The sequence below is a fragment of the Embiotoca jacksoni genome, unplaced genomic scaffold, assembly GCF_022577435.1.
Source record: "Embiotoca jacksoni isolate LCO1_2020_lvr unplaced genomic scaffold, fEmbJac1.0.p SCAF_16, whole genome shotgun sequence".
NCBI classification, from domain to species: Eukaryota; Metazoa; Chordata; class Actinopteri; family Embiotocidae; genus Embiotoca; species Embiotoca jacksoni.
Genome location: NW_027185296.1, coordinates 13,835,263 through 13,850,171, shown reverse-complemented (window position 1 = coordinate 13,850,171; position 14,909 = coordinate 13,835,263). Strand labels below are relative to the sequence as shown.

The 14,909-nt window shown below is 43.1% G+C and overlaps 1 protein-coding gene across 5 annotated transcripts in view; it reads right to left on the bottom strand.

Moving 5' to 3' along the window:
* Positions 1 to 175: 175 nt before the first annotated feature.
* nfic (nuclear factor I/C) overlaps positions 176 to 14,909 on the bottom strand; it is a 55,464-nt gene continuing 40,730 nt past the window's right edge. For 3 of the 5 annotated variants that reach the window (XM_069151031.1, XM_069151028.1, XM_069151030.1), the window contains one exon: positions 176 to 9,443. In XM_069151031.1, coding sequence (XP_069007132.1) covers positions 9,319 to 9,443 — 125 coding nt within the window. In that variant the 3' untranslated portion in view covers positions 176 to 9,318. Of the gene's footprint in view, positions 9,444 to 12,015; positions 12,105 to 14,909 lie in introns of all 5 variants that reach the window. The other 2 variants (XM_069151029.1, XM_069151032.1) reach the window with 1 other exon arrangement.

The following is a 14,909-nucleotide window of genomic DNA, read 5'->3' as shown; positions in this document are numbered from 1 at the left end:
GTAGATAAAATCAATATAGTGGGTGAACATTCATGTTGATGTGGACAATAAAGACTTCATTCCTGCCTTCAGTTCGTTAGATTCAACTGGCTTTTCTCAAAATGTCAATCAACCCAGCCATTGTTATAATCACACCCTCCAGCTTGTTCTGACAGAAATGACAGTATTTCCTGTAAACCTTCTTTGGTGACATTTTTAATAACATTTGAATTTACAATAATGCAGAATTTGGGAAAATCCAAAATTGTTGATGTCTGTCTGATAATGCTGTGGCCAAATCTAAGGAAGTGATTCTAATAAGTTTTAGACAATGTCTTAAAGACCTCAAAGTATCATACATCTATTGTGATTTCTATCAAAGCCCCAACTAAGAGTGCAGGTGCTCATCAGCAGATATCAATGAAATGAACAATCACGAGGTCTGTTGCCGAGTTGTGGTATAGCTTGTTTATTAATGGTATATTTTTGCATAGGGAAACATATTCATTTCCAGTAATGAATCCATTAGAATTTGCTGATAGCGATGACTAGATATGGTTCGAAAGATGTTGATATCCCCCACAGCAGATGAACAGCATTCGGTCAGTAACACTGCTGTCACTCCAACTCTGATACATTCAAACAGGAACAGAAAGTCCAGAACTTTAGTTTACATCATGCAAAAAAAGACTGATGATTGACATCTGATTCCGCTGGGAAAAAACAAAAAACAAAAAAAACATACTTAGAGGTCTTGTTAAAGGTGCTAGAAACTACATCCAGTCCAGATCAGCAGCCCTTTTCACACTGAACATCCAGGTCAGAGTTCACGTCAGTGTCATAATACATCTCCCTCCATCTGATCTGTTAAAACTGCTTCGTTTCTGATTGGCTGTCAGCTGTTAAAACTTTACAGTAGACATTAGACAAAAAAGTTTGGTACATGCCATTATTAAACTATGAGTAACCATAGCAATGGTACTGCTGTTTTTCTTGAATGTGCTGATTGGGAAGTGACCAAGGTGATAATGAACTCAGATGTGTATCATGTGAGAGGATATCACTCTGCTTCATCACAACCTTGTCGGTTCTTTTCCAAACTTCATCATCCTCACAGATCATCGAGCACCAGATTGAGATTTATTGTTATTCCGTAGCTGACTGAAACACATGATGTACAAGTGCAGTTAAAAGGCCTGTGGTCTGTGTGGACTGTAGTCATGCAGTAACAAATTAAACCTGTTCATGCCGTCTCTGATGTGAGGGATATACTGGATATCTGGAAGCAAGCAAAGCAGTTCTTCACTACAATATCTGAAAAGTTATGGTGGAAAAAATCTTGAAATATGCAGCTGTGGCTCAGATGGTTGAGCGGGTTGCCTACTAATTGTAAGGCTGGCGATTTGATCCCCACCTCCTCCAGTCACTCCTGATGGCAGGCCAGCACCTCGCCTGGCAGCTCTGTCACCGTGTGTGTGTGTGTGTGTGTGTGTGTGTGTGTGTGTGTGTGTGTGTGCGTGTGTGTGTGTGTGTGTGTGTGTGTGTGTGTGTGTGAATGGGTCAATACACTGCTAAAGTAAAATGTGCTATAAAGGTGCAGTCCATGTTTGTTCTTAGAAACTGTCCTCAGCACAGGGACTAAACTGTACGTGCAGATCCAAAAATGAATCCACATGGCATCCCTTACAGCTGTACAATCTGATGCTCAGCAAGTGTCTGGATTACAGTCGGGCTTTAAAGGGCCATTAAAAATAAAAAAGCAAACCTGCAATTCAAGTAAGCAAGAGCTAAAAAAAGAAGCAGAAAGTATTGGAGTTACAAAATAAGTGGAGTTTTCAGACATCAGCAGCAGGAGGGTAGAATGTTGAATCCCATTAGGAGTTTATAGAAAAGAGCCCTCTATGAAAACATTCCCTCAAAAACCTCTCAGCGCTTCAGTGTGTGGATGCCCGACAGTCCTTTACTCCTCACACAGCGTTCGTTAAACATTAACTGCAGCTGCCAGGCTGATGAACAGGCATCACCACCAGCAGCACAGTTTAGTTACACATCACAACAGTCACAATCACAGAGCAGCAATGATGTAGTAAATCACAAGGGAAAGAGTACAGAAAGATCCAAAGGAGGAAAAAGAAGAACAAGTGACACGTGGACAGATTCCTATTGTGCATATTTCCACAAAATGATGCATGACTTTTAATCTTGATCTGAGTTCTGTGTGTTTTAAACATGAGTTCAAGATGGGTCAGATAAAGGGACTTATCATCTGAGACACTGCATCAATAATTATTGTACTTAACTATGCATCAGTTAGCAAGCATGAGTTGCTGATTTCTTTCGCTCTCTGTCTTCAATGTTCTGGAGCTTTTTGTAAAGAGGTGTCGCCACTTTGGATCTTTTTCAAGTGCAACCTTGAAGGAAAGTGAAAACAGGTCACAGCTCTGGTTCCTGAACATAATCCATCTGAAAATAAAGAACCATGAACACAGAGAGTCTGCCATCGTTTCCTCCAGATGTTCTTCCTTTCTTTGGATGGTTTTATGGCTTGTCACCTCCGGACCTGCACTGGGATGGCAATACTCTGCTCCACACAACACGTTTGAATACAACATGTACTGCAAAGCCCGGCTTACAAAATACCTCAAATGAAACAGCAGTAAAATGGTAGGCACTGCTTGTTGAGCTTGTTTTTGGTTGTTGTTTTCAGCTGCTGTTGACCTGCTGGTTTGTTTGAACAGAGCAGTGAAAGTGGTGAGTTTACATGTATGTGGAGGACAGTCGCTCTAAACTGAGCCAGGTGTCACTTCACTGTGCACGAACAGAGGTGACAGCTCAGAGGTTTAGTCCTGTGATCAGCAGGACGGATTTAACTGCTGCTATTTGGTTTTCTTTGCGAGTTTTCTGTCGTCCGGTTGTTTGTCAGTAAAGAAACGTGGAGAGTAACAGAAAAAAAAGGGATTTCCTCTCATTGACCTGCTTCAGACTGTGTCCTGACAGCCAGGAGTCCACACTACACAGCTTTGAATCCACCTGCCTTCAAAGGTGCCTCCATCCTCTCTACAGGTGAGAGGTTGATAACGTATCATGTGCAAATGAAGGAAACTTCAGGAAGCTTCGATAGTTTCCTGTAATCCACTTCATCAACCATACATGATGTTTTGTTGTATTAGAAGGCAAGTATTTTAAATACATGTGTGCTCTGCCTTTCATTTCTGTAGCGCATTTACTAAAAGTCAACCAGCACAGGCTCACAGCCATGTCACAGCTCAACCAGTCAGTCCCATCGGGGGTTAAAACTCTCTTCATCTTTTGAACATTTTCGTTTCGAAGCAGTTTTGAGCGTTCTACTTGTAGCTTTAAGAGGCATTGATACGAGTCCCTCAGTCTGTGTCACCATGTCACTTATTGTAACTGTTACTTCAGCACAAATATATATATATATATATATATAAAAGAGGGCTGAAGCCTGGTTTCTGTTAATCCATCCAATTAGTCCCAGACAGATGTAAAGCCAACTTCACCCCGAGGTGCTGTGACCCCCAACCAAGCAGAAGACACGTATCAGTTTCAGCTTTTTATGGCCGAAGCAGTAGTGACATTACGCGGCCATTTCTTAACTACTTCTCACTTTAGCTCTTAATCTTTGACAGAATTCTTATCTGGAGGTCTTCATACACCCCAGGCCCGATCCAGGACCCGGGTCAGGCCGGTCTGGTGGGCTCCTGCTGGACTGCTACAGGTCTCAGGTCTGTGTGTCAAGTATGTGATACCTGAGGGATCTGCGCACCTTCCTGTCCTCACAGGAGGAACGTGGATGTCCGAGTGCACTGTGAGGTGCAGACAAGACCACGGATATTACCGTTTATTTAATTGGTGGCGAATGATGATGATGATGTCTTCGCTGCCGCGCGCTCCCTGTTCTCTCATCTGTTTATCTCTGGGTCCATTCAGACCAGGTCCATGTTGGATGGTGAAGATTTCTAGAACTGTCCAATCACATGCTTCTTCTCACCACTGACACCTGTTTCAGTCCATTATATATTTGTCCTATTATTTCAGGAACACACAATTTTAGGACCTTTTTGACATAAACCTTTGAATAAAAAAAAAATAAATCTTTCCACTCTAGATCTGTAGCAATTCTGCAAAATGTAAGGGCATCTTCCATCACGGTGTTTCTACAGCAAAATAAATAACTCCAAGTGTAACTGTGCACAATTCATCCAATAAAAAGCTCCAATATTTAAGGACGTGATTTAAGTTGCAGCCTAACAGCTGATCAGCATAACATCAGAATGTGTCACTTCCCATCCCGGTGCTCTGATAACACGTTGTTGTTAAAAGAGCACATTTAGAGGATGTGCAGCCTTGGCAGAGGGGAGCACTCTTTGTGCATCTAACTTCACCACTTCACTGACGTCTGAGACTTTCTCTCCCACCGTAGTTTATCTGTCATCATTCATTCTCATTTGTCCCATTTCATCTTTACTTACTCTGCGACGAGAGCCAAATTAAAATGCATAAAAACACAACGGACTTAAACATTCTATACATCTCTTTATAACTATTAAGTGCATGTTGTGTCCATGGACACGATACTATGCTGAAAGCTATATTTCTACAAGCAACATAATAATAACAACTCAAAGAATATCTAAACCTAAAAGCAGAGTTGAGTAAGAATAGTGTTTAGTGCATGCAGTCGTATAAAACTCAATTCACCTATGGCCTTCTGCAGGATCTCATCACATGATCACGTGGTCAAAGTCATCACACAGGCAAATGGACGCTGTTGTCGTGGCCAATCACAGAGCTGCTGAGCCTTGGAGCCTAAACCTCAACATGTTTCACATGCTGCCGTTACATGGATGAGTGGCTCGATATTCACAACGTAGTGAAAGACTTTTCCCTGCAATCAAATGTGTTTGTAATTAATACTGAATATCAAACTATGATGAGGACAAAGCTGAGCAGCGTCTCTGAACATGGCTTCAGTTTGTGTTGTGGACGTCCCAGCAGACCTTTTTAAATCCGGAGCAGCCTTAATGAGACCACATCCTGAAACGACACACTGCTGTCAACGTTTTGGTATGACACACACACACACACACACACACACACACACACACACACACACACACACACACACACACCGGGTTAACACTCGACTGTGTGTGAAAGATGTTTTACACACAGCAACACTGTTTGCGTTCACTTACATCAGCCCACACACACCTCAGCCAACATGTCAGCTTTCACACACGGAGTCTGTTTACATCACATGAAGTATAAAAGTGCAGTCGGCTGATAACGGGTGTTTGTTTCTGGACAGTAGATCATAACCCAGCACACGGGTGCAGATCTCCCTCTTTATATGTGACCTTTAGAAGTTCACACTTACAGGAGGTTAATCACCTGATGACACCTGTCAGCTGAGAGAAACAGGACAGAGTAAGTGGACGTTGAGTTAATATCCTTGCGGTGAAGGTTGGGATGTGTTTTAGGCTAAACGTGTGTGTGTGTGTGTGTGTGTGTGTGTGTGTGTGTGAGTGCTGTCGGCTGAGTGTCTGTGGGCTCCTGCAGTGGGAGGAAAGCTCTTCCCCGTGACAGAACCTCCTTTCCCACCGTGAACAGATGCTTTGTGTCCAGCTGAGCGGAGGAGAGGATGAACACCGTCCCAGCCTTCCACTGAGCGTCCACTCCAACTCGTGTGTCCCTGCTACACCGCTTAATGTCAAGCAATCACACATGCAGCTTTTTTTGTTTGTTTTCTGAGGTGCTACCAGCTGTACCATGAAAAGTCAGACCACTTTTCTATCATGTATTATTGTTCTTTAACTTAAGGCAAGGCACATAATGTGTTTTATGAAATATCGTGCAAAATCGAAGTTTAACAACAGGGCTATTATTAAAATTCAAAGAAACAGACAGGCCCTCCATCCACTGCCTTCTGATGTAGTGCAGAGTACAGAGGGAGGAAGAGGAGGAGGAGGAAGAGCAGGATAGAGATAGAGAGGTATCATCAGGTTGAGCCATGCATTCTTCAGGTCAGCACAGCGACCATGGCAGCACCATGCAGTATACATCAGCTTGAAGCCAACTTTAACCAAACCTTAAACCCAAACCCAGCTCGTATCAGCACCGCCACTCAGAAACCGAACCCCTGTAGGCACAGACGTAACTTTGACCCCAAACCCCGGGACAGGACAGAGGACACACACGGACACCTGCCTTCACTCACAACAAGGAGCAGACTTCAGGTGCAGCCCGACCACAAATGTACAGAACAATTCAAAGATGCAAGTGGGCCAAAACAATGCAAATTCAGGACGGTGCAAAAACATAGGGAGACAGAAAAAGAAATCATACTCACTCCAACGCTGACCGAAATTAAAACTTAGAAATGCAAAGTGGAGAAGAAAACTGGAGGAAAATATCAGATAGGAGATCCTGTTTCACGTCTGACCTGCTTTCCACACACACAAAAACACTGCAAGTAGCTAAATGCTATCTTTCACTGCTGCTTGTTGCATCTTCTGATGTATTTTCATGATCCCACTGATGTTGGTTTTCTGCCCACAAGGATATTTTCCTTATACTCACTTACACATGTCTTATTCTTCAGGCTCGGAGCTGCAGCTCAATCTGACTGAAAATCTATACTGGATACAACATGAAAGTGCCAAGTCTCATCTTATTACATGAGCAGGTTTACATCAATGGAAAAAGACGAGGAGGGACACCAGTCTAAGGGTTCAGAAGTCATTGGACAGATACACATGAAACTAAACACAGTTACCATGTTTCATACTTTCATTATAATCTTTTGTAGTCAGTGACTTTAAAGGAAAATCCTCCATTAATGCTAAAATGTGCCACATGACCTGCCGGAGGCTCACAGAAGCAGCACCATGTTGGACAGACGGTGTGCCGGGGGTCGTCTCATCTTCTCTGAGCTTCGTTTCATTGATCTGAAGAACCTTGGTTGGAAGTCTGCAGGTTTCTTTGTCAAGTTCCTGTGAACTGCTTCCTGCCCTTTTCTATTTCGGAGGTTTGCATCTTGTGTTGAGTTCACTGACAGACAGAAGGAACCATGTTCTCCTTCCTCATGGAGAGAATCTAATATTATAATTAAAGTTGAGATGATTTGGCACTTTGAAGTAGTATCTCTTTTTTGTGAATGTCATCGTGAAGGCTCAGAGCCTGAAGAAGTGGACGATATATCAGGTACCAGCTCAGACCGCAGCGCTGGTGTTTTAACCTTCACTTCCTCCTTTGACAAATATTTGATCTCTGCAGGCAGACGGAGGACACGGAGGTCATGAAAATATCCTTCAGCTGGGGACGGTAAAGAACAATGTTTGGACTTTTTCTGCTTCCGTCCGGAAAACACGTGATGAAAACATTATGGAGAACCACCTGCAGACATTTTCCTGTGATTAACACAGTTATTAAAAAAATTCCCATCTGACTGCACAGAAACACTGTTAGCTGATTACAACCTCAGTCTACTGCTTTATAGCTTTAAAGTCTTCAAGATCAAATCTGACATCAAATACAAAATACTGATGTTTAAAAATCTCATTAACCTTCAGTGTTTTCTTCTCTAGAGATGAGATGGTGAGATGGAGGAGGACTTATCAAAAGGTCAGGATGCACATGTTTGACTACTTGCATTGAATTTCACTCGTGACATATTTAACAATGTGACGTGTTACTTGTGTGGCTTTAAGATGTTCCCATTACAACAGTTAAAATTACTTTAATTACTTATTTAGTTTCAGATGATTTTAGCCGACGATAAAAAGCAGCACGTAGGATTTGAAGATAATGCCTTAAAAAGATGATTGAAGAACTGAAGCTGTGAAAAGCCAGCGGGAACAGAATATGGCTTTGCCTCACAGCAGCAGAGTGAAAATGCAAACGTGCCCGGGCTGGACGGAGAACATCAACACGCCAAATCTGGTTCTTAAATGCTCCGTTTGCTGCTTGTTGGCAACATCAAGTTTTGACCTGAAACCAGCCCAGCTGACCTGCTCCTCCTTCTCACACAGCATGAACCCAACCCAAACTCTGCTGCTGCTGCTGCGCCACACGTCACTCAGACTGGGTTGGGGTATGCAGAACCTGTCTGGGACCATCTTTCATTAACGAGCTGGACCAGACGCCTGTTTTTTGTGCTCAGATCAAGTTGCTCATTAGCATCGACAGCACCAGCAGCTTGCCAACATCATCAAACCTTCTTAAAAAAAAAAGGACTTTAACTTCATTGTACTGCACTTCCTGCCAAATCTCTCTCTAATCCACCTACAAGCACAACCCCTGACAACATCTACTCCATATCTCCTCCAAACAGAGCAGTGATGGGTGTGAAGATGCAGGAACCATATTCACATCTAACACACACACACACACACACACACACACACACACACACACACACACACACGCACACAGCACTGCTAGCTGCGCTGCCACGTCCTGCTGCAGTCTGTCTGTGCCTTCACCTCCATGTGGCAGGCAGGTGCATGTCAACAAACACCGCTGTACCTTTGGTAAACTCCTGTCCAACGGGGCCACGCACCGTCATGGTGTGCAGCTGTAGCGCTGTGTCGTGTTGGAGGAGGCATGAATATAGCTCTTATATTCCACTATTACTCATATTGTCTTCTGTTAAAAAGAACAATCAAACAGTCTTTTAAAACATGAGCCTCGCAAAGCAACTGAATGATTTCAGGCTGATGATTGTCAATAAAAAAGACAAAGCCTCGGTCTTTTGGTGGGAAGAGAGAAGAAAAAAAAGAAGGTGCTGTGCTTCAGCTTCAGACATATCAATAACATAGTTAAAAAGTGCAAAGAAACATTACATATCAACAACAGGATCTCTCTTTCTAGTCGGTTTGGAAAATAAGGGAGGCTTATTTGCATATATTATAAGCAGCACCTGCAGCGGAGAGGGGCATTCTGGGTGTTGGGGGCGGGGCGAGGTGGACGTAGGCCTCGTACAGGGTTTAGTGTCGTGACCCGGGGTCGAGGGGTAAAGGCTGACATCCATCCCAGGGAAACAGGCCTCCTCCTGGGGACACAGCTGGGTTACAGGCTTCTCAGAGTCGGGTGTGTCGAATACCTGCTTCTGGTCCATAGTTCATCTGGACCGACCGGACTTCTGCACCAATCCGAAAATCTCACCGGTGGCCATTTGTGACACCCATGTAGTGTCATATAGCGTAGTTCATTTTGCGGCTGTAGAGCAGCATCCTTCTTCCATCAGGCGACAAACACATATATAAATATATTAAAGTGTATATTTATATATGTGTGTGACAGCACGTTATGTCTCTACAATGATGAATATATCTTTCCTCTGGCAACGTCTTGACAAGATAGTTTCCTCTCCTCCAGGACAGCACTGTCAGGGCCCTCAGCTTTCCTCCACAGCTCACTCAGTTGCCCAGATACCAGGACTGGAAGAGACACACAGTTCAAAGTTACACACATCTCCCACACACAAGTAAAAGATCAATCAAAGATGATGATTAACTAATGTGTCTGAACCAATCATCAACCATCAGTGATGTCATCAACCATCAGTGATGTCATCGTTGGTTTGTGAACGTTATGAATCCTCCAGTTCAGATTCTGTCCGTCACCATCTTTGCTAGTTCGGAGCGGTTTGGAGCAGGAAGTGACCATATTTGGACGAGCTGGGGGAGGAGCCAGCGGTGGACCTGACCGATCTGATTGGAAACCTGACGATACTACGTCCCGCCCACCGATAGCTGTAACCTGACTGCACCACAGGCCTGTCAATCAAACAGACACGCCCCCAAAAACAGGTCTTCTTGAATCTTCTTTTCTAATGAATGAAGGATTATTTTCAGATGGACCTCCAGAAAACTAATAAGAAGGAGTGACTTTAGCTAACAACACCGAGATAACTGATGGACACATTTTATTCACTTTGGATTTGATGAGAGAAGTTGAATGGGAGTCTATGGAGCCGGAGGCTTTTTGGAGCCGACCTCTAGTGGCACTCGCTGGTATTGCAGCTGAAGACACTTCTGCATCGGCCTCATTGTTCAGACCCTGAAGCTACATTTAGTTTGATATACAATCAATGGTCTGAACAGCTTTATGAACAGGCTGTGAAATAAGTTTTATTTCAGTGTATATTGAAATAAAAACCAACACTGAATCAGGACATTATAAACAGAGTTAATGTGCATGTATGTAAACCAGTTCAGAACTGCCTTGTTGCGCTGCTCTATCAGACTGTGAACTTCTTGTTACTCCAGATCCCATTGAGATCATGTATTCATGTATGGACAGCAGTGACCGACTTTATCAGACATTTTAAAAGAGTGCAGCATCAGGACCAGCAGGACATAAAGGAGTGTGTTAGTGCTGTGAAGTTCACCTCCAAACTAATCATCCATGATGGAACCCGTCAGATCAGGTCCACACAGTTAGTTCAATTACGAAATAAACACGAGTCAGTGTTCTGCATGTCTTAACATTTTTCCATTTGAGCAAACAATGTTCACATTCGAAATGTTCGACGGGATGCATCGGGTGAGTCAGAGAAAGTCGGCGAACTCTGTGGTCATCAGTTTTAAATCTCACAGTATGTTCTCCACCTCTGGTTCTGGTTCTGTTAACAAATGTTCTCCACCTCTAAGTCTGGTTCTGTTAACAGATGTTCTCCACCTCTGAGTCTGGTTCTGTTAACAGATGTTCTCCACCTCTGGTTCTGTTAACAGATGTTCTCCACCTCTGGTTCTGTTAACAGATGTTCTCCATCTCTGGTTCTGTTAACAGATGTTCTCCACCTCTGAGCCTGGTTCTGTTAACAGATGTTCTCCACCTCTGGTTCTGTTAACAGATGTTCTCCACCTCTGAGCCTGGTTCTGTCGGAGGTTTCTTCCTGTTCAGAGAGAGTTCTTTCTTCCCTCTGTTGGAGGTTTTTCTCCTGTAAAGAGGAGTTTTTTCCTCCTAGTGTACGTGGGGATTATTGAATTGTTGTGTTTCTCTGTATAATGTTGTAAAGTTCTGCTGTAAGGACTTTAATGTGTTAAGTGCTTCGTTGTGATTTGGCATTATACAAATAAATGTGAATTGAACTTTGATGCATTTGGGTAATACCAGTTAAACACGTGCTTCTGCTTGTATGTGATGCTATCCAGCGAACCTTTATCATACACACAGACACACACATCTGGGTGTGACATTCAAGCTCTGGTGCACATATTGATACTGAATCCTTCATCATGATCAAACTTTCTATTTTTTTTTGTTTCACTGATCAAAACCAACAAAACAATCTCTAAAGTTAACACTGCGAACTGGTCTCGAATCACATTAAAATATCTGTAACAACCAAATTATCATTACAAACCCAGGAGAGCTTTTCTCACCATGCATTCAGGAAACAGAGGACTCCTGGCTCAGCAGTATCAGCTGAGCGGTTTCTGGAGCAGAGGCACTGCAATGCAGCAGCAACACACGCCGACCTCAACACACAACTTTCTATCTACACATTGTCTGTAGGCTGCAGTGGAAACCAAAACCACCTTCTGGTCCACACGCCTACTGAGCACCTCCCGGCATCCAGTACTTACTGCAGCCATCCGCTGCAACTATAAACTCACATCTGCAACCAGACATGAACTGACCCTCTTACCCACCTCGTATCTGCCTGACTGATAAAGGGCTCTCATGGATCGGCTTCAGAGACACAATATTAATTTGTCCTTGCAGACAGTGGCTGACTTTGTAGTGAACGTTATCGTATGCGTGTTAGGCTGTTAGTCAAAAGACAAAACAAACATAAAGAGGTTTTTTTTCCTCAAAGCAGAGTGGGATACATGAAATAATGATGTCGGACATCTTAATTAGCACAAAGGAAGAAATGTTTAAATATAACAACATATCCACACAAAATGTATTTGTTGTCAGGAGGCTCCTAACCCTCCAGCAATGTGGGCTTTGTAGGGTCACCTGAATCCTCCCTGACTGTGTTAAATGAACCGTACTAACCTGGGCTTGGTAGAGTCCACCTGGGTCTCGAGGGGTGACTCCAACGAAGGAGGATCGATTGGCAGGGGGGGTCCCGGGGGCAGAGTATGCTGAGGGTGTGTGTGTTAACAACATCAGTCTCTGAGAAATTCAAGGTCACTTAAAGTTGAATGATGCAGCAAAAAGTGCCCAAATCACAGAGGAGCAGAGAAGAGATCAGATCCCCTGCAGTGACTCCCTGATCCGCCCCGTCCCCGACAACTCTGATCAGAATCACTGCTGGGAATCACGTTCACACCGACCTCTTTATCTTTCACTCGGTCTGTGCTCGTTCTGTTTTCTACCTTTCTCAGGGCAGAGTGCTGCAGCCCCTCCACCCGGCTGTGAGCACAGTTCACACTCTGAGTCAAATGTCAAACTCCCTGACTGTCACTGACTAAAAAGCTGAAACTCAACGACCCATAATGAACAAAAATACATGCTGCCGTTGTGATGAGAAGATAAGAAACAACGACCTTTTTGTTCAAAACAGGCTGACGCGTTCATATGTTTGATATTGATATGATGTTAATATTAATCCATGTCTAAATACTGGTTTCAGAGGGAAACAAGTTATCTAACAATAACAGTAATTAGCTCACAGCCTTTATAAACTACATTTTTAATATCTGTCAGTGAGCACTAATGCTACCAAACACACACACTGACAATAACTAGATAACTAACGTTACAGCTACAGACATGGAAAATATTTCATTTGATGAATGGAAACTAATATTTAAACATGCAAACTAAATTCCCTGATATTCCAGGACTGACCCCCCCCAAAAAATTATCAAATTCCCTGGAAAAGATTATTAAAATTGGCTGATCATTCCCTGATACTCTCTGCTACTCCCTGATACTCTCTGATATTCCCTGATACTCCCTGATATTCCCTGATACTCTCTGATACTCCCAGATATTCCCTGATACTCCCTGATACTCCCTGATATTCCCTGATACTCCCTGATATTCCCTGATACTCTGATACTCTCTGATACTCCCTGATAGTCCCTGATACTCTCTGATACTCCCTGATAGTCCCTGATAGTCCCTGATATTCCCTGATACTCCCTGATACTCCCTGATATTCCCTGATACTCCCTGATATTCCCTGATACTCTGATACTCTCTGATACTCCCTGATAGTCCCTGATACTCTCTGATACTCTCTGATACTCCCTGATAGTCCCTGATAGTCCCTGATATTCCCTGATACTCCCTGATACCCTGATACTCTGATACTCTCTGATATTCCCTGATACTCTGATACTCTCTGATACTCCCTGATAGTCCCTGATACTCTCTGATAGTCCCTGATAGTCCCTGATATTCCCTGATACTCCCTGATACTCCCTGATATTCCCTGATACTCCCTGATATTCCCTGATACTCTGATACTCTCTGATACTCCCTGATAGTCCCTGATACTCTCTGATACTCTCTGATACTCCCTGATAGTCCCTGATAGTCCCTGATATTCCCTGATACTCCCTGATACCCTGATACTCTGATACTCTCTGATATTCCCTGATACTCTGATACTCTCTGATACTCCCTGATAGTCCCTGATAGTCCCTGATATTCCCTGATACTCCCTGATACTCCCTGATATTCCCTGATACTCCCTGATATTCCCTGATACTCTGATACTCTCTGATATTCCCTGATAGTCCCTGATACTCCCTGATACTCCCTGATACTCCCTGACCTGTGGGAACCCTGTGTTAGCATCAGACCTGAGAGGTATTCCAGATTGGGGACTGGCACATCTACCATGTGATTGGTCAAACTGTTACAGTATGAGATGACATCACAGCGAGGAAGACTAAAAATAAAAACAACAACAGTGCATGAAGCAGGACAACGAAGGAAGCAGAGCAGCTGCTGGACAAAGCAACGCGTTCAGGCCCTCGTTACTATCTGAGTCCATTTAAAGGGAGCTGACGAGCTGTCAGTGACACAGCACATAGGAGAGATGTAAAAATAGACAAGACGAGCCTACAGAGACATAAAGGACTCACTGAAGACGTTTTAGTCGAACCAAAGAGCTGTTGCTGACACCAGCAGGGACCTGGATCAGCCTTCAAACTACAAACTCGTTTCTCATTTTCACACGTGAAAGAAAATCAGGAATCTAATGATTGCCATCTGATCCATTATTGCCTCAGCCACAACTGACTCCACTCATCTGACAATGACACAATCAGAAGCTCCAGAAAAGAGAAGACAAAGAAAACGTTCCAACAAAACCTCTTATGGTTTTATATTATAAAATAGAATATTTTGTCAGAAAAATAAGATTTGATCTGACTAAATATAATTACTCATGATGCTTTTCAGTGCTTCCAGTGATGTTGAAACTATGTAGAATCAATGACTGTATATATTCCTCATGATGTCTGCATGAATTGTCATCTATTATTGATCTATTTATCTGAGCTCAGTAAGAGGAAGATGAGGAGCAGTGAATTTTTCACTGCAAAGCAAAGCACGGCCACATACTGTGTGAACAAGAAAGCTTTTACATTCATGCACTAACAGAACATCAAGGAAATCACCATCTATAAATCATTCTGTACGTCACTGAATTTTAATGGAGTTTCTGAACAAGACCAGATTTAAAGTGAGCTCCCAAGAAACATCTGGATATATGAAGTAATAAACATTTACAGTGGGTTTATAACTGTAATGCTTCTGAGGATGTTGCAGTTTGTATCATCTAACATTGTAGTAAGTGAATCATAAAATCCTTTTATTCTGTTCTGCCTTTTACCTCAGTGCAAACATCAGTCTACAGCTCCTCCTCCTCCATCTCCTCCCTTGTGAGCGGCTCAACCTGCCTCTCTACTCTGATCCTTCTCCACATCACA